The following is a 21,472-nucleotide window of genomic DNA, read 5'->3' on the forward strand; positions in this document are numbered from 1 at the left end:
GCTTACCCCATGAGAAGCCCATGTTCTGTGTGAGCTGTCTGTGGCTTCCTCTCCTCAGGGAGAGTTAGGCACAGGGTGACCTAGGAGCATTAGGTGGCTGAGCAGTCCACCCCTCTGCAGATCTCTGCAGCTTTTGTGTGTGGTCCCCGCTGGTGGCTCACACCTGTAATCCTAGCTACTCAGGAGCCTGAGGTCTGATGATGGAAATCCAAAGCCAGTCCAGTCAGGAAAGTCTGGGAGACTTTTATCTCCAAGTAACCTGTAAAACGCTGGCAGTGGAGCAGTGGCTCACATGGTAGAGCTAAAAGCCAGTGCTTGGGGCTGGGAATATGGCCTAGTGGTAAAGTGTTCATCTCGTATACATGAAGCCCTGGGTTCGATTCCTCAGTATCACATATATATATAGAAAAAGCCAGAAGTGGTGCTGTGGCTCAAGTCGCCGAGTGCTAGCCTTGAGCAAAAAGAAGCCAGGGACAGTGCTCAGGCCCTGAGTCCAAGCCCCAGGACTGGCAACAAAAACAAAAATAAAGGCCAGTGGTAGTTGTGCATTCTCTCTCTCTCTCTCTCTCTCTCTCTCCTCACACACACACACACACACACACACACACAAATATATATAGGAAACCCCCATCCCTCCCCAAAGCTCTATCCTTTATGTCAAATTACAAAATCTTGGAGCTTGGCCCTCTAAATAGTTTCACTTATTAAATTTCTGCTATACTAGATACTTTGCATACATTTGCCCAAATCTCTGAGGTTAAGTAGCTGATAGAAGGTAGGTAGTATTGGGATTCGAACCCTCGGTGGTTTGATTCTTAAGGTCTTAGAATCCTAGCTTGCTATCCCATTGGGTAGCAAGAAATCAGAATGCTGCCATCTTTCCTTCCAATGGCAATGGTGACTCCCAAAGCCTTTTTTTTTTTTTTTAAACATATTCATTCCATTTAGGAAGGAATGACGGTTTCCACCAGGTCAATGAAAAGGACCAATGCTAAATTTAAGGCATGATCTTGCTGTGGTTGGCCAGGTGTCCATCACACGCGTCCAGCAGCAGCAGCAGGTGGCCTCTAAGACAGGTGGTCGATGGGTTTGGGTCAGAGACTCTATTGTGGGACAGGACTGCAGCTTTTATTTACGTATTCATTTGTGTGCTAGCACTGGGGCTTCAACTAAGGGCCTGGAGCTCTCGCTTGGCTCTTTCGCTCAAGGAGGGTGCTCTACCAGCTGAGCCAGACCTCCATTGCCGAGGGGAACATTTTACACCAACAGAGGCATCCGCGCAAGCACTCCACAAAGCAGAAAGCAAGATTTGAAGTGAGGTTGGATTGGAGGCGGCGTGGGGGCGAGGGTGGGCGGCGCTGGGGAGGTCAGCCCCAGCACCCGTGAATTGGGTGGAAATGCCCGCTTGGGTTTAGTTCGTTTGTCCGGGACTTTTGCATTTCTAATAAAGCCCAGCGGGGAGGCCCAGGAAACGCGGAGGCCTCGGGTCTCGCCGCAGCCGTCCGGGATCCGAACCCGCGTCCCCACAAGGACCCCCCGAGGGGCGCACAGGCACGTTTAAACCTGACCGTGGTTCAGGGCGAGGGGTAAAGCGGCCCGGGCACCGCTCACCGTCAGCCCGGTTTCCTTCCGATCTCCTTTTCCTCCAGGGCAGAGTCTGAGCCCCACGAAGCTGCACCTCCGGATCCTAAACCAGCCGAGGCCCGGGAGTGGCTGGGCCGCGGCCCCGCGCCCGTCTCCCCCACCCCACCCCGCGCTGGCGTCCCCGCCCCGCGCCCCGGCGGCAGCGGCTACCGCGCACAGCGGGGGCCCGGCGCGCCAGCGGCGGCCGAGGGGCTGCGGCGGCCGGGGAGGCCAGGCGGGGGCGCCGCAGGCCAGGCGGTGCGGGGCCCGGAGAGGCCGGCGGGCGGCCGGCGCCGCCCGGCGGGCGCGGGGAGCGGGAACCGCGCGTCCTGGGCCAACCGCGAGGCCTCGGCGCGGCGCCCGTTCCCGCACCCGGGGTGCTGCGGCCTGCTCGCTACGCGAGAGGGAGCGAGCGTCGCCCCAACCCGCCTCCCTGGACCCCCTCGCGAGCGGGCGTCCCCTGACCCTCGCGGGCTGGTGGTGATCAGCCGAGCTGCGCGGCCGGGAACGGAGGCTGGCGATCCTTGAGCTGGGAGGGGCCTCGGAGGTTTAGATTATAAACCGAGTATTTGATACCAGCACCCCACCATCCTCCTCATCGCCCTCGCCACCGTAGCCCGGCGGCCCGGCCAGTCCCCGCCCCCATCCTGTACAATCTTTCCTAGAATCGGGGGTGTTGCGGGTGTGTCGAGAGCTGGGCCGTGCCACCGAACGATGCGCTAAGGCATCCGGGCCCGAAAATGCAATTGACAAGGAAACGGGCGAGGTTTACGAGGTGGAGAAGCGAACGGGGCGGAAAAGACGCGCGCACGCCGCCGAGCCCCCAGCCTGGAGCGGGGTGCGCCCGGGCGGGAGGCGCGGGGATTTCGCCCGAAGAGGAGAGCGCGGGGAACCGGGGATGGGAGGGGGGGGTCCTCAGCAGCGGGGCACTCCCGGGCCAACCGGGCCGCCCCAGCGGGGCCGGGGTCGAGGGGTGTCCCCGATGTCTGTTTCCCGCCCATCCTCAGCTTCTTCCCAGGCAAAGCGCGGGTGGTAGTTTCGAGTTAACACCTTGGCCGGCGGGGCCCCCGCGCACGTGTACGGGGGTGTGCGTTTCTCCCAGCGTGTCCACCCCAGATCGGTAGCCCCGACCTCCATTCCCGCCCCCGTGTTGGGGGTGTGTGGCGGTGCGTCGGGGTTGTTTCAACTTTGGTGAGTGTGTGTGTTGAGTGTGCGCGCGTGTCTCCACCCTCCCGCGGCGCGCCCCCCCCCCTTACCCTCCGCCCGCCCGCCCGCACCCCGCCCGCCCGTGCGGGGCGAAGTCGTCCTATAGAGCCATGATAAATATCCCTGTTGATCACTTGATTGATTACCTCCCTGAAAGGTCACGCGGGCGCGCAGTAATTTCCTTTTGCCTAAGGCTCCCTTTTCACTTTTACTCCCGCACGACAGCTCGGAGTGCACGGAATCTTTATATTTTTTTTATTTTAACCCCTAAATGCAACCCCTCCCGAAAACAATGCAGACAAGAAAAATCGAATAAAATCAACTCGAGACCTCTCCACCGCCCCCCCAGCCTCCCTCCCCAGCTTGTTCCTTTCTTTCCCGCCCGCTCCCCGCCCTCCCCCGCCTCTGCAGCCGGGTCTCCCCGATCCGAATGCATTCTGGACACTCTTTAATAGAGGCGCGTCCTGCAAGTAAACTCGGGCGTCCCTGGGTCTGCATTTCATGTCTCTGACTCTCTCCCTTTCTCTCCTGTGGACTGAAAATTCGGATTTAAACCACGAGACAAGCTATTAATTTAGCTAGGCTACCCAGGGTCCTGAACTCAATTAATTTCTAATAATTATAGCCCAAGGGGGCAAGATAGATCTCCGGGCCTCTTTCTTTTATTGCTGCGCCACGCCACGGAGGTCAGCGTATCACAATAAAGTGTATATTTTGAAAAGCGATCTCCAGAACAGTGAGTTATTGCAATGAATGGAAATTGTTTCCATTTTGGCTAATTGAGCCCCTGGCCGAAAGCTGGAGCTCTGAGACTAAATAGAGAGGACTGTTTCATTTCAACATGAAGAAACCCCTGCTCTGGGCACCCGGCGAGAGTTTAATTTCTTAACAGCCAACCTGAAACCCAGCGTTGGGTAAACAGTATTAATAATTGCATTACAATGATTAAATTAATCTTGCTGGTAGCCAGGTTGCGATTCAATAGCACGACCTAAAGTTCACTGCGCAAAGATAATAGGCCAAGAAATCCCACCACAAACAATTCCAACTCCTCCAAAGACGCCGGTGGGGCTCCACGAGAATGCGGGATTGACACGCAGTGTGGAGGAAATCGGGTCTTTGCGGTCAGACTTGGTGAGGAGGGGGTCCCTGCACGGTCTTTCCCCTTCAAGGATCGAGCTTCGCACCCCCCAAATCTGTCCCCCCCCCTCCCCGCTTCCGCTTCCAAGAACAAAAGCCAAACCCACGACAAACACAAGCAAACCCACACGGCAAGGACACTCATGGATTTCCCCCCACCCCCCACGAGGCAAACCCCTCGGGGACGGCCACTTCCGTGGGGAGAAACGCAAGAGAGCGTTAGAGCCCCCCGCGAAAACGAATTCTAGAGCCAGAAGGCCAGGCGAGGGGGTGCTGGCCCGCAGCGAAGGCGGCCCGGACAACTTGTTGGAGGCCTTTAGAAATAACCGTGTGCAGGGACAGCTTTAGACGTCCCCGGGGAGGGAGGGGGGGGTGCCGCCCGGGGAGGAAAAGTCACCTGCTCCGGTCTCACCGCTGGGACCTGGGACAGGTGGCCGGGATGGGGTCGAGGCCGGGGGAAGCCCGGGGCAGCTGCGCCCGGCCCACCACGTGGGCTGCCCGCGGGGCGTCCGTCCTCCCACGTTCAACACTGGAGCTGGCGCCTCAGCTCTGCAACCCTTTCACTGAGGGCAGGAAACAAGTGGCAGAGAAAGAGGAAAAGAACGGGAGAAACGGGGAGAAGAAACTCAGCTTTGAAGTTTGAAGAACAAAAAAAAAACAACAACCCCAACTCGATGGGATTGTGAATACGTTTTTCTTTCCAGCACACCTTGCTTGGCCTGCGGACGCGGCAGACTTTGTATTTATTATCTCAGTTAGAGGAAATCTCCTTCACTCCTCCTCGAAGCTCTCCTGAAAAGACCAGAATCGAGAAGAGTGCAGGTGTCCCATCTATTCCCCTCCATCCCCACCCCACTGTCCTCGAATGGAAGCTTGAAAGACAGGGCCCTTCCCATTTGGGGGTTCATGCGCTGATCTGATTGACTTCTGTCTTCCCACTTCCTTCCCAGAACCTCCCTCCATCTTCAGTCCAGCACATGCTTTATAATTTCCTCCGTAAAAACAAGCCCACCCTCACCCGTAGGTCTTGCATGTAATCCCAGGCTTTAGTAACACCATCCCTTCTAGAAAATTCCTCTAGACTCTTCTTTATTTCCTCTCTCTGAAGAAACCCAGATGCACACAGATCTCTCCCTCCCACACCAGAGATGAGGTGAGCACAAGTTGGCAGAGAAGCAGAGCTCAGCTCCATCCACTCTGTCATCTTTTGGGAGCCCTTAGGTGAAGGAGAAATAAAATGTCCCAGACACAACACCCTTTGGTCCCTGCGGGTCAAATCCTGGGGGACTTCTTCTCACTTCCTAAGAAGGACAAGACCTGCTAGGTTCTGCTAGGCAGTTCTCCCCAGAGAGGGCTTTTGCTTCAACCAGAAGCAGCTGCGTGAACTTCCCTGCTCGCCCGGCTTGTTTTCCTAGACATTTTGTCTCCTTTCCAAAGACTCTGGAAGCCTCCCTTCTCCCTTTCTTCTGAGGACATTGGCTGAGCAGAGGAAGTCACTCCTGTATGTCACACAAGAGCAAATGGCAGATTCACAGGGGAGGATTATCTCCTTTGTACGCATATGGGACTCACACGCAGACTATGGAAGTGGCTGGCCAGGTGGCCCCCATGAGCTATGCGAGCACAGACTTGTGAGCACCGGGCGGCAGGAGCCAGCATTCTAGTAAAAACCCAGGTGCCTCTCCCATCAGTTGGGATGACAAGCGTTCCTGGTGCCCATATGTGCGGGCACCAGAGCCTTCCCTTTGGGAAGTTGTTTCACTTGTGTTCAGTGTAATTTCCTCCTTTGCCTTCCCTTTTCCTTCCTCACATTTCAAGGTTACACAGCCCAAGGTCTCTCTGGGGACCTGTAGCTGGCCTCCCCAGGGGCCCGTATCTTCCAGTGAAATGCTCCCGAATTACACAGCTCTGAGGGAAAGAGAAATGGCAGGCATCCTTGGTCAGGGTGATTCCAAACTCCGATCCTCACCGGCGTGGAAGCTTTTGGGGGTTAATCTTGCTATTGCCTCTCACCCCACCCCACCCCCAAGTCCTGGCTTTGACAACAGATACCAACAGGTGCAACTAGGGATTTGCAGTGATCTGGCTTCTCTTCTCTTGTCTCTGCCAAAGCCCAGGATTCCCAGACCTGCTTTCCTTTCCCCTTTCCTTCGAGCATCAAGGATGTTTGCTTGCAGCCCTGAGTGAAAAGATTGTAGTTTTCTTTTATGGTGTCTGGCAGGATTTGCAACAGATATTAATGGAGACATAAATAGCACATGGAAGGTATTGAACAAAACTGTTTAATGCAAGGAGGTTGTACCAAGAGAAAAATCTATACGGAGTTCAGATTGATTCATACCTTGAATACACCAAGCCCCCTGGGACGTCCTCATTTCTGCATGCCCACCTCACTGGTGAATTTTGTAATTAAAACATTCGTCAACAAGGCATTTCTTTTCTTCTCTTCCTCCTCCTCCTCCATGTCCTTTTCTCCTTCTTCTCCTCCTCCTCCTCTTCTACTTCCTCCCCCTCTTCCTCCTTTCTTCTTTTCTGTGCTTGGATTTCCCCCTCTTCCTTCTCCTTGTGACCCCAGAGGTTGGAGGTCTAAGCGAGTGAATAAAAATGGCAGGCCAGCTGAGCCAGGAGGTGACTGGCTGGAGCAGAGGGGAGGCAGGAAGGTGACCGCCGACCTAAGAGAAGACCAGAGGTCTGGGATGTCAAATGCTCAGCCGCCAGCCCGACCTGGCCTTGGAGTGATTGTTCTCTCTTGATGGGAACAGGCTATGAGAAGGTTTTCAAGGACACCAGCAAGTGTTTGGTATTGCCCCTAAAATGAAGGACTATTTATTCCGCTTCCAACTGTGGAGCGGAAGCCGCAATACTTTCAGTAGAAGTAGCCGCCGCAGCAAGCAGATTTCTCAAGTTCAAGAGGATTCTTCTCACTTTCTCCTGCATCGTTCTCCCAGAGTCCAGCTCTCCTAGTTTTTTTTTTTTTAAAGTAGGGAAGAAAGATTTATTTTGAAGTTTATTTTCTCCCTTCACTTCTAGTTTTTCCCCATAGATGGTGTAGAAAATATCTCACAATGTATACTGAGAAAACACTAATAGTGCTTATAATACAGGCTTAGTGGTGATTCAGCACAGACTCAATCCTCTGCCCAAGCCTTTTCTTCTTTTTATTTTTTTATTTTTTTTTTTTGGGCGAGGTGTCTGCTCCCCCCCAGCTCCCTCCAGCTCCCCGCGCTGGTTCCCCGCCCCCCGCCGCCCTCCCCGTGGCTCCCTTTCTCCGCCTCCTCGGCGATTGCCATCTGACAAGATCTCCAAATCAAAGTGATAAATCGCTCCAAACTTTTTTTGGCGGCGCTGAGATGTTGGAGGGGCGTCTAGCGCGCATGTGCGAAGGTGTCCAAACTGACAATGCTGGGGAGATAGCGAGTGTGGACTGAGAGAAAGGGAGAGAGGGAGGGAGGGAGAGAGAGTGAAAGAGGGAAAGACAGAGTGAGTGTGTGAAAGTGTGTGTAAGAAAGAGGGGAGAGAGAGAGAGAGAGAGAGAGAGAGAGGAGAGAGAGAGAGAGAGAGAGAGAGAGAGAGAGAGAGAGAGAGAGGGAGGAGGGAGCGAGAGGGAGAGCAAAAGAAGGAAAAGATCCAAGAAAAAAAAAACCCCAACCACACACGAGCGGCTGCAGGACTGGGCACAGCATGAGATCCAAAGGCAGGGCAAGGAAACTGGCCACAAGTAGGTGCAATATCCCTTTTCTATTGGCTTTCCCCCTCTCTGCCATCTTGCATATCTGTCTCCAGCGCTCGGGGAGGGAGCGCGGGCGGCCGGTCGCGCGGGGCCCGGGGCGGAGGGCTGGCGCGACGCGGCCCCAGCAACCTGCCGGTTCCAGCCTCGGCGCCCGGGCGCCCGCGCCCTCGCTGGCGGTTTGGGCGCCGGAGGAGCCCGGGCCGCCCTCAGCCCCGCACTCCGACCAGCTGTGGCAAATCCCGGGGTGGGGGTGGGGGTGGGGGCGGCCGAATCGGGGTGGGAGGAGGAGAGCGCGCGAGCGAGCGGGGGGGGGGGAGCGCCCCCTCCCCTCTTCCCCCCCCCCCACCCCGCCTCAGGCGGGGGAGAGGCGCCTCTGGCCAACCAGCGGGTCCCGGGTACGGGAGGAGGGGGAGCGGGTGGGGGAGGCGGGCCGGGGCCGGGAGCCTGGCCGAGCCTCGGTTTGTTTCTGGGGGTCCGGGATGGGTGGCGGGCTCGGTGGGCCCCGCCGTGGCGGCGGCCGGCGGAGTTGGGAAAAGTTGCGAGGCGGCGCTGGAAGTTGCCTGGGCCGACGGGCGGGCGGGCGCGCGGGCTGCGGCGAGCCGGGGCCGCGGTAGTGGGCGCTGTGCGCCGGCCGTGCTCGGCAGCGTGTGTGGCGCGGCGGGAGGACGGGGGAGGGGGCGGGGAGACAAAGGGGGGCTGCGATCGCGGGCCGGGGGGCACCAGCCGAGCCCGGCTACCGGCTTTTCCGAGCCGCCGGCAGGTGGGGGGGAGAAGAGGCCGCGCCGGCGCGTGCGGGGCGCGGGAGTGGCGGGCGCGCGGCCAGCGGGGCGTCGGGAGGCCGGGAGAGCGCGGTCCGACTCGGAAGCCGGGGATCCCGGGGACCCAGGGCTGGCGAGGCGCCGAGGGACCCCCAGGGGGCGGGCTGAGCCTCCCGCTCTCCTGGGGTGCAGCTCGGGTCCAGGGCCAGTCATCCTCCCCGGCGCCCCCTGCCTGCCCGGCGCGGAGCTGACCCGGGTCACGCGGGACCCTCCGCCCCCACTTGCAGCAAAAGTGTTGGGTGTCGGGTGCGGACGGTGTCGGGCACAGCCGACGCTCGGCTCCCGCCGGCTGGGGCGTTCAAACGCTCCGTTCCCGTCCGAGGGGAGCGGGGCGCCGGGGCGCTCGCGGGCAGCGCCAGCCCGCGGGCCGGAGCGGCCGGCCCAGACCGCAGGCCGCCGGCCGGCGCAAACCTCAACTCCAGTCGAGCTGCGGGAGGGCCGAGGAGCGGGACGGGGTGGTGGCCGTGTCGCTTTTCCGTAGTCGAAAGCCCCCAGCCTCCCCTTCCGGTCCCCGGCACCCGAGTCCCCGGGACGGTAGGTGGTTCTCCGCGCCCGCGGCCCGGGGCGTCCTGGCGAAGGCGCGCGGGTTCCCCGCCCTGGAGCCGCGGTCCAGCCGGGCCAGAGGCGGTCTTCCCGGGCGCCTTTCCACGGCTTCGTCCACGCCGCATCTAAAGCACCCCCACACGCCCAAATGATTTTGTTTATTTATTATTTTCCTCTTGGATTGTAGCGAGAAGCCTAAATATAGACCTCGCTGGGTCATCGGTCGCTGCGTTTCTCCTCCTCCTCCTCCTCCTTTTCTTCTTCTTCTTCTTCTTCTTCTTCTTCTTCTTCTTCTTCTTCTTCTTCTTCTTCTTCTTCTTCTTCTTCTTCTTCTTCTTCTCTCTTCTCCTCCTCCTCCTCCTCCTCCTCCTCCTCCTCCTCCTCCTCCTCCTCCTCCTCCTCCTCCTCCTCCTCCTCCTCCTCCTCCTCCCTCCTTCCTTCCCTCCTTCCCTCCTTCCTTCCTTCCCTCCTTCCTTCATTGTCTTCTCTCATGTTGTTCAATCTCATTGTGCTTGCGGAACGTCCAGGTGTGCCGGTGGAATTGTTTTTCATATCTCTATGTATATAGAACGTGAACCTGATGTCTTTATTTTCATTGGAGAGAATAAATGCGAATGTGCAATCTGCTTGGAGGGTGGAGGGCTTCAGTTGGGTAGAAAGGTGTGTGTATGCGCATGTGTGTATATGTGGGAGTGGATGTGTGTGCGCGCTCGCGTGTGTGTGTGTGCGTGTGTGTGTGTGTGTGTGTGTGTGTGTGTGTGTTGGCCCCGCTTCTCCTTGCCCGCCGTCCACCGAAGTGAAAGCAGAACACTACACCCTTCGGATGGTCTTAGGAAGTTTTCTTTTTATCGAAGCTATTTACTGGGACGGCCCAGCCGGGTCCGGGTGGTGGTAAGCTGGGCCGGCTCGGCCCGCCGCTGGGCCCCAGTCCAGCCTGGTTCGGGCCCCGGGCTGCCGGTGGTGGAGCCGGCGAGGCGCGCTGGCCGGGCCCGGGGCGCGCGCGAGGATGCCCGGCCGCCGGGGCTCCCGACTGGGGAGCAAACTTTTCCCGTGGGGTCTCAGGCCCCCAACGTGCGGGGCTCCCCCGCCTCAGAGCCAAGCATTTTTGTGCAATTTTCCAGTTAGAGGAAAACCAATAAAGGAAATCATATTCAAACGATGGATTTTTTTTTAAAAAAAATATTGAAAGCGCTATTTCCTTTCGTAAGCAGCGCGTGGCGGACCTGGCTGGTGACCTTCGCGGTACAATTATCCAGCGGGCAGCTCGCCGGGGTCTACACGGCTGGATTTCTTTTCTTTTTCTGGCTTGAAGAAAAAAAATAAAAAGGCAGGATATCGAGCCTATTAAAAAAGCATTCCCCCAGCCCCTCAACACGTAAGCCAATCTACCTTTATCACGACCAAACTAAACATCGCAGTGGACTCGGTTCTGGACGTAGCTGCTTGCTTCGTTGCTGGTTATTCGTTTTGTCTTTTGTCATTATCCTGAGTGGGGCACGGCCCTGGCCACAGGGCCCAACTCCTGAAAATAGCGCCTGAAGTCACGCGGAGAGAGTGAACCAACAACCCACTGTCCGCCTTGCAAGGCTGATGTTTGTATACAATAGTTGACGCGGATAAATTCGTTGTTAGGCTTATGGGACGTTTTAAAAGAAAATTAATGAAAAAAAAGTGAAGGGAAAAGCAAGGGAATTGACATATGTATTATCCAAAGCCCCTAAGTTGGATTTCCATCTGAAAAAAGAAAAAGAAAACTAAACTCCAAGCCGACGCTGACAGTGCCCGAGAGGCATCCTAGCCATTTTCTTAGGGGGCCAGCGGGGGCCCCCCGGGAAGTGCCAAGGTGCCACCGTGGAAACGGATGGGGCTGGAGCAGGTGGGAGACCCCACCCGGGCGAGGAACCCCTACCCTAACTTCTGAAAAATGAGCAGCCAGCAGGGCTCCGGTGACAGCGAGGAGAGTAGCACGGAGTCACCCCCTTAGCTACCTACCCGTTGACCCCAAAGTCTCATAAAGAGGAGAGAGCCTTGTGTTTTGAGCAAGACTGTGGCGAGGAGGGGGTGCTTGTCACACCGACACGCCATCTGCGTGTGGAAACAGGCTGTCAAGTAGGAAGGGAAGGTGTCCACTCTCTGCTCGGACTTAAAAGCTTCAACTCCTCACCCTAGCAGCCCAGGACTTCACGAGAACAGGGGCAACTGTGCCCAGGTTCAGGCACTGACTGCCCATCTAGCCTCATCTGGTCTTTCCTTCACCTTAAGAACCCCAGGTTAAAATAGCTTGGCTCAACACACACACATTTGTGTATTCCAGGCTGCTTGGAGGAGGGAAAACGTTCTCCCCACGGAGGCTTTTTTTTTCGTGTGCCACGACTTGACCATAACCCCAGCTTAGGACTGTCTTGTTAGGCTTGGCACTTTCCATGGTCTCCTGGCGGAACCATTTCGGTGTGTGTTGAAGTCCCCCCCCCCCCCCCCAATCAGGTCTGTGTTTAGGGGAAGGTTAATTGCGCTTTTCATTCTCTTCTCACCCCCAGCGCGGTGGGAGGAGACGGATTACTGGCTAGTAAGGCTGGAAAGCAAGGCTTCGGGTCCAGGTTTCGGTCCTAAGGGACTGAGGAGCCTCAGGTCTCAGAGTATGTGTGTGTAAGTGTCTATGAGTGTGTTTTGAGCACAGAGCAGCTCCCAGTCTTTCTCAGCACAGGCCTCTCTCAGCGCCCCAGGCCCGGCCTCACCCAGCGACAGACATTCAACATGTAGATAACACTTATCCCACAGAAATTGAACACGTCACCCCAGAAATTGTTTACTTACTTTTTTTTTTCCTTTGAAGAGGAAAGCAACCAACGACCTGTAGGCAGGTCCTTTCCAGAGCATCTCAGTATTTGGGAGTTTATTTTATTTTACTTTTGCAAATTGGGGCCAGCTTATCGGAAGCTGCAAGTCGTGCTTTAGCGCTGGAAGGCCACAGTTGGGGATCCTTGGCTCTCCACCCCCCCCCCAAAGCCCTGATTAGCTGTCTCCCAGGAGCCTCCTCTGCCCTCTCTCCTGGCATCTCCCTCCTCCCTGACTCGCCTGGGAGCGACCTTGAGGCGACAGACTTGACCAGTCTGTCTGTGGCCATGGGTTCTTCTCCATTCCCAAAGCACCGCGCCTGGGCGCCTGGGCAGAGAGGTGAGAGCATGCAGAGAACCCTGCTCCCTGGAGTCTGGGGGCCATATCTTCCCCCTCATTCCAAAGCTGCACACGGCAGAGAAAGGGGTCCCCAGGGGACAGTTGGGGGGTGAGTGGGGAGGTCCCAGTGAAGAGGGAGACAGTGCTCCCCAAGTGCTCCACCCCCTCTCGGGGACGGCAGCATTTTCAGCCCTGGCTTGACTGTTCCCTTCCCACCCATCCTTCCAGGGGCTGCAGGCCTGTCGCTTCCATCACAGCCGGGTTTGTACTGACTGTGTAAACACTCGTGTGCTCTCTCTCTTTCTCTCACACACATTCATTCTCCCTTTGGCAGGCCCCTTTGGAAGGCTCCAAGGTGTGTGTGTGTGGGGGGCGGGGTGACCCTCCAGCTCTGAGCTCTGGCTGTGCCACCCACTTTTTTTCCCCCTCTGGAGTAGTGGTTAACCCTTTCTCCACTCCCCCCCCCCACCTCCCAAAAAAGGCTTTGTAGGCATTTCTAAAATAGTTGGGGGAAGGGGGTTGTCTGCTTTTCTTTCTCTTGGGCTGGCTCAGGATGAATCATTAGTTCCCTCCATCCATCCCCACTCCATTAGCCGTATTTCTCTTTCTAAAATTAGAGTGTGTCCCCCTCTCCCCACTGTTCTGGCCCAGTGAGTTTACCAGGGAATTCTTAAGGAACTTGACTGGGCCTTGAGGACAAGTGTTAGGAAGAGGATAAAAGGGGACGGAGCAAATCTAACACCAACTAAGAGAGAAGGAGCAAGAAGAGATAGAACTTCTCTTTCCAGAGCCTTCCCCCCCCTGCTAAATGAAAAAATGTATATAATTTTTGTTAATTCCCTTTGCTCCCTTGCCATAGAAGAAACTTCAGAGGTGTTTCCACACAGGAAAGAAAACTGTTTACAAAACTCTTTCAAAGTGTGACATATTGCTTTAACTCAGAACTAAAAAGCTAAACACACTTTACCCTCCTTTGAAGTGCCCGGGCGGGGCAGCTCATTTGAGTGCAGTTCAGATATTGTTAAGGGCATAGCTAATGACTTCTACCTATTTAACTCAAGTAGGAGGAGAGAAAGGACTGAATTCCTTGGCCACTGGGTCCCTCTGGAGATTGGACTCTGGCTCTTGGCCAGTTCTGTACAATGTCAACATTGAATATTTGAATTCCCAGACTCTATTTAACAAGTTTCTAAATAAATAAACTCATTGTGTGTCTGTGTTTAAAATTATTTCACCTCTTTCATAAAAGCTTATTACATTGGTCTTACAAGTTGGCTTTTAAAAAACAACAACAAACAAACAAACAGAGCTTAAGGTATTTTAATAGCCAGATCTCCACAAGTATGAATGCATTGCCAAACTATTCTCTCCTGTGGAAGTGGGTAGATCTCCTTTGAGAGTGTAAATATATTTATATAGTATTGGTATAATAAAAAAAAAAAGCAAGCTAAAGCTGGGTGCCAGTGGCTCTAATCTGGCATCCTAGCTACTCAGGAGGCTGAGATCTTAGGATTGAGGTTCAAAGCTGGCCCAGACATATAAATCTGTGAGATTCATCTCTGATTAACCAGGAAAAAGCTGTAAGGGTGTGGCTGAAGTGGCAGAGCTCTAGCCTCGATTAGAATGTCCAAGCAAGAGTGCAAGGCTCTGAATTCAAGCCCTAGCACTATATCCACCCACCCCCAAACTAAACTATGTTCAGAAAGTCAGTGAAATATTAATCAATCTAAAGAGAGACTTGACTGTGTACATTTAATACTTTTAGGTATTTGATAATTTTGTCTGGTCTTAAATAAGTGCCTGTACATAGACTTCCTTCATTTCTCCCTGGCAGGTAGGGAACTCTGCAGACGAGCCTTTCTTTCTGGGTAGTAGTTCCTCCCCTTCTCTGTAAGTTGGGTGGCTAATGTGTACAAATATGTTCTCATATTTCAATTTGGTCAAAAGACTACATGGCTCCCATGGTTTTACTAATTTTTTAGTATTTGGACACCCATACACCATTTTTATATAGATGGGAATGTAGCTGTTATAAGAAGTACATAATTTTTTTAAAAAAAGGCCATTTCTTGTTCTTTTACAAGTGTGCACTCCATCTGGAGTTATTAAGAAGGAAAGTGGAATTTGCTCTAATTTATGTGTTCAAAGTACATTACTAAAAAGAATGGGATTTGAAAGGGCACATAGCAAAACCCTTAACATTTAGCTGGTAATGTGGAGAGCTCAAAGCCAAGAAAAAAAAAACACACCACCACCCCTGCAAACCCTGAAATAGATTGCAATGACCTCAGCCATTTTCATTTTCAAAAATAATAGCCATGATTAAAAGGGGGGGAGTGTTTTACTTGGAGCTATAGTTTTTTGCATTATTGTAAAAGCTGTCTTGTGGTTAAAAAACTGCTTCATTATAGATTTTTTAAAAAGGAAGAGAATTTTTAATCAAATTCCTGACTCTTCAAAAGTGCTTATTCTTAAATTACTTTTTTTCTTATTTATTGTCAAAGTTTAAATTACTTTTTATTTTGATTTTAGTTATTATTCTTATTCAATAGCAGACAGACTTTTGGCTTGTAGATTCAGTCAAATCCACGACTCCTTACTTTTATAAAAACTTTAAGGGAGACATTTAAGTCTTTATTTATTTGTTTATTTATGCTGGTATGGGGGCTTGAACTCAGCACCTTACTTTTTTTGTTTGTTTGTTTTTGGTGGTGGGGCTTGAACTCGGGGCCGGGGCACTGTCCCTGAGCTCTTTTACTCAGTGCTAGCACTGTACCACTTTGAACCACATTGCTACTTCCAGTTTTCTGGTGGTTAATTGGAGATAAGAGTCTCACAGGCTTTCCTGCCCTGGCTGACTTGGAACCGGGATTCTCAGAGCTCTGCTTCCTGAGTAGCTAGGATTACAAGTGTGAGCCACTAGCACCTGGCTCCCTTAGCTTTTTTTTTTTTTAACTCAAGGCTAGCACTCTGTCATTTGAGCCATACCCTCACTTCTGGCTTTTTGCTGGTTAATTGGAGGTAAGAGTCTCATGGACATTTCTGCTGGCTTTAAACCATAGTCCTCAGATCTCAGCTTCCTGAGTAGCTAAGATTACAGGCAAGAATCACCAGCACCTAACTGAGATATTTACTTAGAAAGCAGATATTATTAATTCTCTTAGTAAACATTTGCCTATGGGCCAATAACAAGAAAGACTAGAACTTTCTTAATGTTGTTAAGAACTTGCTGGAGGTGTTTGTTTTTTTTTTTTAACATTAGGGTTGTTCAGATGATTAGCTTACACAGGAAGGCTTTGTGGGTATTGGTGGGCAGAGCTTGCTGATGGACAATTTTACAGGAATGGGAGTTAGGTCCTGAAATGGCAGGCTATTGTTGAGCTCATAACATTTCAAGGGAGCACATTGGTGATTGATTGTGGTGTGATCCCGATTTGAACAGCCAGGTTATCTTCAAGTTCCTGAACGCCCCCTGTGATATGGCAATAATGATACCACTGCCCTGACTCTTTCTGTGCTTGTGAATGGGGAAGGAATTCCACCCTCATTGGGTTTCTGTGAGGGTTCATTTGGATAGTTTTTTTTAAAATCAAGAACCTAAGTCATAAATAATCACTCAATGAATCTTAATCTCTTTCTTTCAGATTAGTCAGTTACATTTTCTGAGGAGGAAATATCCCCCCTCCCTTCCTGCTTCTTGTCCTATTTTTCATCCAGTCTCAGTTTTAGAAGTGCCTTTATAACTATAGCATAACAATTATTTTACGTGTCTTTTATGCTCTTGGATAAAAGGAAGTCAAAATGAATATTTGGGTATATTAAAACTGTATCAAGCCAAAGTAGGCAGTACATTTATTTGGGAAATTTGAAAATGAACTTACTTATTATTTGATTATTTTTGCAGGGAAAGGAAGTGATGTATAAACAAAGTGTTAAGATTTTATCTTTCCTATATGCTTTTTGGAATTATACAGCTACACAGCTTAAATTTAGCTGTAGTCATTCCTTGTCATCAGATACAAGCTCTCCTGGATGAAAATTTGACTTTTTTTTTCTGCCAGTCTTGGGGCTTGAACTCTGGGCCTGTGCACTATCCATGAGCCACAGTACCACTTCTGGTTTTCTGTGATTAACTGGAGATAAGAGTCTCATGGACTTTCCTGCTTAGGCTGGCTTTGAACCAAGATCCTCAGATCTTAGTCTCCTGAGAAGCTAGGATTACAGGCATAAGACACTGGTGCCCAGCTGCAAATTTGACTTTTAATGGATGAGGGGGAGTTTGTAAATAATTTCCCTACCCTGGCTTTGCTACTGCTTCATAAATGGTGGGCTTTATAAATGACTTGAGCAGACCTTGTAAATTAGAGTCCCTACAGAGATTCACAGGTACAAAATGTAAGTCAAGCAAAGTGTCTCGCTCTGTGCACTAACTTCTCTTATTCTAATTTCTTCTTCTTTTTCTTTATTTATTGTCAAAGTAATATACAGAGGGTTACAGTTACATACGTAAGGCAGTGAGGACATTTCTTATCAAGCTTTTTACCTCCTCCTTCATTTTTCTCCCACCTTCCTCCCTTCCCAGTTCCGTCCCCCTGAGATGTACAGTTGGTTTACAGCATATTGTCTTATAAGTATTGCTGTTGCATTGGTTTGCCCTGTCTCTCCATTTTGAAGTTCCCCTTCCCTAGTTCCAATAAATGTACAGACAATACCTGGTGTACCAAAGTCAGTTACAGTGCCATCGAGTAAAACCCTGGTTAAAACAAACAAACACAAAAAGGCACAATTTCACATGATGCATTGAAAATAACAATGATAAACCACTTATTTACAAATCTTGTAGTTCATTTCTCTTAGGATCATCTTATGTGATCATATATACATTGCTATTGAGCTACTGTGCTCCTCTGCTAGGACTATCCTAGACAAGTACTAATTGTTCTAATTTCTTCTTACTTAGGGTTTTGGGGTTTTGGGGGACATCTAGCCCTGGGATTCTGGAATAAGAGGGCATGTTGAGAACTGACTCACCTGGTGAAGCCTTCTCTCAAGGTGCTTGGGCAAGGGGGATCTGCTACAAATCTGAATTCATTATTATTATAGTTTGTGAACTCTGGGTGCTGTCCCTTAGCTTTTCCGCCCAATGATAGCACTCTATCTTGAGATATAGATCTCATTCTGACTTTTTAGTGGTTAATTGGAGACAAGAGTTTCAAGGACCTTCCTATCAGACTGGCAATCCTCAGATCTCAACCTTCTAAGTAGCTAGGATTACAGGCATGAGCCTGGCTTAATTTGGATTTTTGTGAGAATCATCTACTTTAAATGCTATTTTAGTTGAAAAAAAATCTGCAATCCCAACCCAAAGTTCCTGGACCCTGGGTTTGCAATGGCCAGGCTACCTGATTTCTAAGGCTCCTTCCAACATTTTATATTGTATTTTTAAGATCTGTGTCTTCCCTCATCCTAGAGTGAATGTGTATGTGTGTGTGTGTGTGTGTGTGTGTGTGTGTATGTGTATGTGTGTGTGTTTTGATAGATGGAAGCAATTATTATAGAATCGGATAACTGACCATTTATCTGGAAAAATAGTCTTTAACAGCCGTGTTGTGTCTTTCTTTCCCTCCATGCTGGAGGGTTGGGAAGATGGCCTAGTGGCAAAATTCCCCAGCACTACATATATAGAAAACGGCCAGAAGTGGTGCTGTGGCTCAAGTGGCAGAGTGCTAGCCTTGAGCAAAAAGAAGCCAGGGACAGTGCTCAGGCCCTGAGTCCAAGCCCCAGGACTGGCAAAAAAAAAGAAATGAAAAAAAAAATAAATGGAAACATCCCCTCCACTACTCACTGACATGGGCTACCCATTCTTCTTATTTCTTACTTCATCCAGTTCTTTGATTTGTGAGCTCAGGATGGGGCAGTAAGTCACTAGAAGATAGTTGTCTGTGGTTTTCCACAGTGGAAGGAGGAGTCATTTGGCTACTGTGGGCATTGGGAAGAAAAGTTGGCTCTGTCCTCCAAGCAAGGCTGAGCAGTCCTGGCCTGCCTGCCTGTAGCTGAAGAGCACAATTGAGTCTAAAGACTCCGCCTGAAATGGAGAAACTTGTTCTTAAGGGATGACTGTATTATTTGATAAGAGCAGCGATCTTGGCAGGAAGGTGATAGATGTTGAGAATAAACATACCCGGTTCTGGTGATGATCCAGGGTTGTATTTCTAGCAGAGGTAGCAGGTTAACAACAAGTAAAATTAAGTCCTGAGGTTTATGAGGGTGTGGTGTGATGGTAGAACTCCAATATAATGGGCTCTCCCAATTTATGGACTAATCTAAATCACTGTCATGGTTAGGGGGTTTCAGCACCAAATATTTATTACTACCAACTAGCATTGTTGAGGAAATAATCAGATAATGTGATGGATAAAATGGAGGATTTAGAGGAGTGATGAACCATGCTTATAAAGATAATGCATTATCAAATAGCTGGTTTCCAGTTTTTGTACATTAACTTGGTTGTTGAAGATCTCTCTCTCTGTCTCTCTGTCTCTCTGTCTCTGTCTCTCTCTCTTTCCCTCTTGCCTCTCTCTCCCTCTGTGCCTCTCTTCCTCTCTCTTTGTGTCCATCCTGGGGCTTGAACTAAAGATCTGGGCACTGTATCTTACCTTTTTTGTTCAAGTCCGGTGCTCTACTCCTTGAGCCATACTACTACCTTAGGCTGAAATGAAGGCAAGCCACTTAACTTTTTCCCAGTTTTCTTCTGTGTGTGTGTGTGTGTTACTTATATCATGTGAGATTTGCTCAAGCACTTTTAGAGTGCCTTAAATAAAAAGAGTCTTAAACATTAAAAAAAATATTACCTTAACGTCACAGGCTTCTTTTTGTCCTTACCCAAGACAGGTCTATTCAGTTTAGTTTGTTTACTCATCCTATTCTTCTCACTGTGTTCCAAAGCCACCCCTGTTTATTCCATCCAGCCTTTGGTCATAAGGTTGTCACAGTCTGTAAGTCAATCCATACTGTACTTTGTCCACCAAAATCTAACTCCTTATACGAGTTCCCTTTAAATCCTTACTTCCTTTATGATCACTTCTGGGGATATCATTTCTCTAAGTCATTTCAATTTCAGTAGTGTGGAATTATCTACCATTGATTTGGCATCTCATAATGCATTTCTTGTCTTAACTGTATAATAGCATTTGTTTTCTGGCAAAACAGTAAAACGTCACAGTATATCTCTTGTTTTTCCTGCAAAACTCTTACAAGAGTCCATTTCTGTGTTATGCCTTGTTCTCTCCGTGTTGCATCTGGCAGTTATCAATACAATTAGGTGACGGTGGTTTGTGATGGGCTTTGCTGGACTATGTGAACCCCCTCAAATTCTTTGCCTGCAAAACCTGCCCAGTTAGGTAATGTCAACACTAGAACTCTGGGACATCTGACACTTTAATTGCATACTAAATCCACAATTGGCCTATTTTGACAGTGATAAACCACCTGGAAAGAACATTTGGAACGTAGAGTATTATTCCCAATTTTCACCACTAATGTTCCTCGTTTTACCAGTGCAGGTATACCACATGGCGCTTCACTTAAATCACAAATTGTTATTGATCCACACTTGATCTTAAACTCAGCACTGGACCTGATTCTGGAGATTGTCAGAGGCTCCAAGGTCGAGGCGGTGAAACCGTTTGGGGACTCATATAATCCTCAGGGATCTGGGGATATTCATTCTTACAAAAGGCATCAGAAGCCCAGTTTTTACACAAATCCTAATCCCAATTTAGACACTGTTAATACTCTGCATAGCAATAAGAATTTTGCCATATAGTTGAATACATTTATTGTATTCATACATATGTATGATTATATAAACATATAATTTCGTATATATGTGCATGTATGCATGTATGTGATGTAAATCAAACACATATTTATGCATATATGATACAAATCACTTATGTAGATATTTATATGATTTATGTATATATATGACATATATAATCTAAGGTGGATGGGTGATGTTGAATTGAGTCTTAGCTTACTGAGATTGAATTAACCCCACTTACTCAACTCTGTCCCTTTAATTGAAGGGCACCTTGCGATTTTTCCCTCTCCTCATCTTCACTCCCAATTTGTCATCGACTCTTCACACCCAGATCTTTCATCTCTATGGGGAACATAGGCATTGGATGACTGTCCTCTAGTTCTGAACCATTGCAGGCTTTCCATGGCAATGATTTTCTTTCATAACCCAGCCACATTTGACTTCTTATTTTGCTCTTAGAACTGCTCTTAAGTCAATGAGAGCCTATATATGCAAGTAGGTACATATACACGTATGTTACGTGTGTATGTTATATATGTTGTGTGTGTTATGCATGCATGTATGTATGTTATATACGCATGTATGCTATATGTGTATGCGTGCTATGTATGTGTGTTATGTATGGTATATAAGTTTGTATGTATGTACTGGGCATTGAACTCAGGGCCTTGCACTTGCTAGATAGGCACTCTATCATTTGAGTCACATCCTAGAAGCTTCTCTCTCTCTCTCTCTCATTATCTTTTTGTATAGTTTTGTGTTTTGGCCTTTAGCTGGCTTCCCACCATTATGTACCTTCTTATGCCTACTGCATAGCTAGATTGCAAACATAAGCCACCATGCTTGATGTATTGTTGAGTAGGGTGTATATGCATCTTGCTGATCTTTTGCCTTGGCTGGTGTTAAACTGTGACACTTCCAATCTCGACTTTCCAAGTAGCTGGATCACAAGTGTGAGCCACCACACCCAGACTGAGCCCCTCATTTAAAATAAGGCTAGAGACTAAGAACCATGACTTTATTATTATTTACTTTAGTGCTGACTACAGACTTCATGTTAGGTGAGAAGTATGAAAGTAAGTGGTGACACAATGTTTCATGGTAGCAATAATAAAAATGAACAGAGGGACAGAATAACAAACATGCTTTCTGCTAGGGTCATAATTTGTGTCATGCTTTTGGGTGTTAGACACCTGCAAGAATCTGATGAAAGTTTGGAGCCTCTAGCCAGGAAGTAGCATGCACATCAATATTTTAGTACAATTTTAGCGCCATGGACTTCTAAGTTGCAGACTTCAGGGGGTTTATTTACACTGATGATCAGACTTGATCTCTCCTCATCTGTTTATTGCATAACATCTTAATGTCTTGATAAACCTTTACAATTATTGTAGGCATGTTTTTATGAGTATGATA

General features: G+C 49.9%; 1 protein-coding gene across 9 annotated transcripts in view; it reads left to right on the forward strand.

Moving 5' to 3' along the window:
- The first annotated feature begins 7,501 nt into the window (after positions 1-7,501).
- The window catches only part of Mecom (MDS1 and EVI1 complex locus), a 568,324-nt gene continuing 554,353 nt past the window's right edge, over positions 7,502-21,472 (forward strand). For 6 of the 9 annotated variants that reach the window (XM_048347157.1, XM_048347162.1, XM_048347160.1 and 3 more), the window contains exon 1: positions 7,516-7,687. In XM_048347157.1, coding sequence (XP_048203114.1) covers positions 7,651-7,687 — 37 coding nt within the window. In that variant the 5' untranslated portion in view covers positions 7,516-7,650. Of the gene's footprint in view, positions 7,688-21,472 lie in introns of all 9 variants that reach the window. The other 3 variants (XM_048347165.1, XM_048347166.1, XM_048347168.1) reach the window with 2 other exon arrangements.

Source organism: Perognathus longimembris, chromosome 5 (genome assembly GCF_023159225.1).
Source record: "Perognathus longimembris pacificus isolate PPM17 chromosome 5, ASM2315922v1, whole genome shotgun sequence".
Lineage (NCBI taxonomy): Eukaryota > Metazoa > Chordata > Mammalia > Rodentia > Heteromyidae > Perognathus > Perognathus longimembris.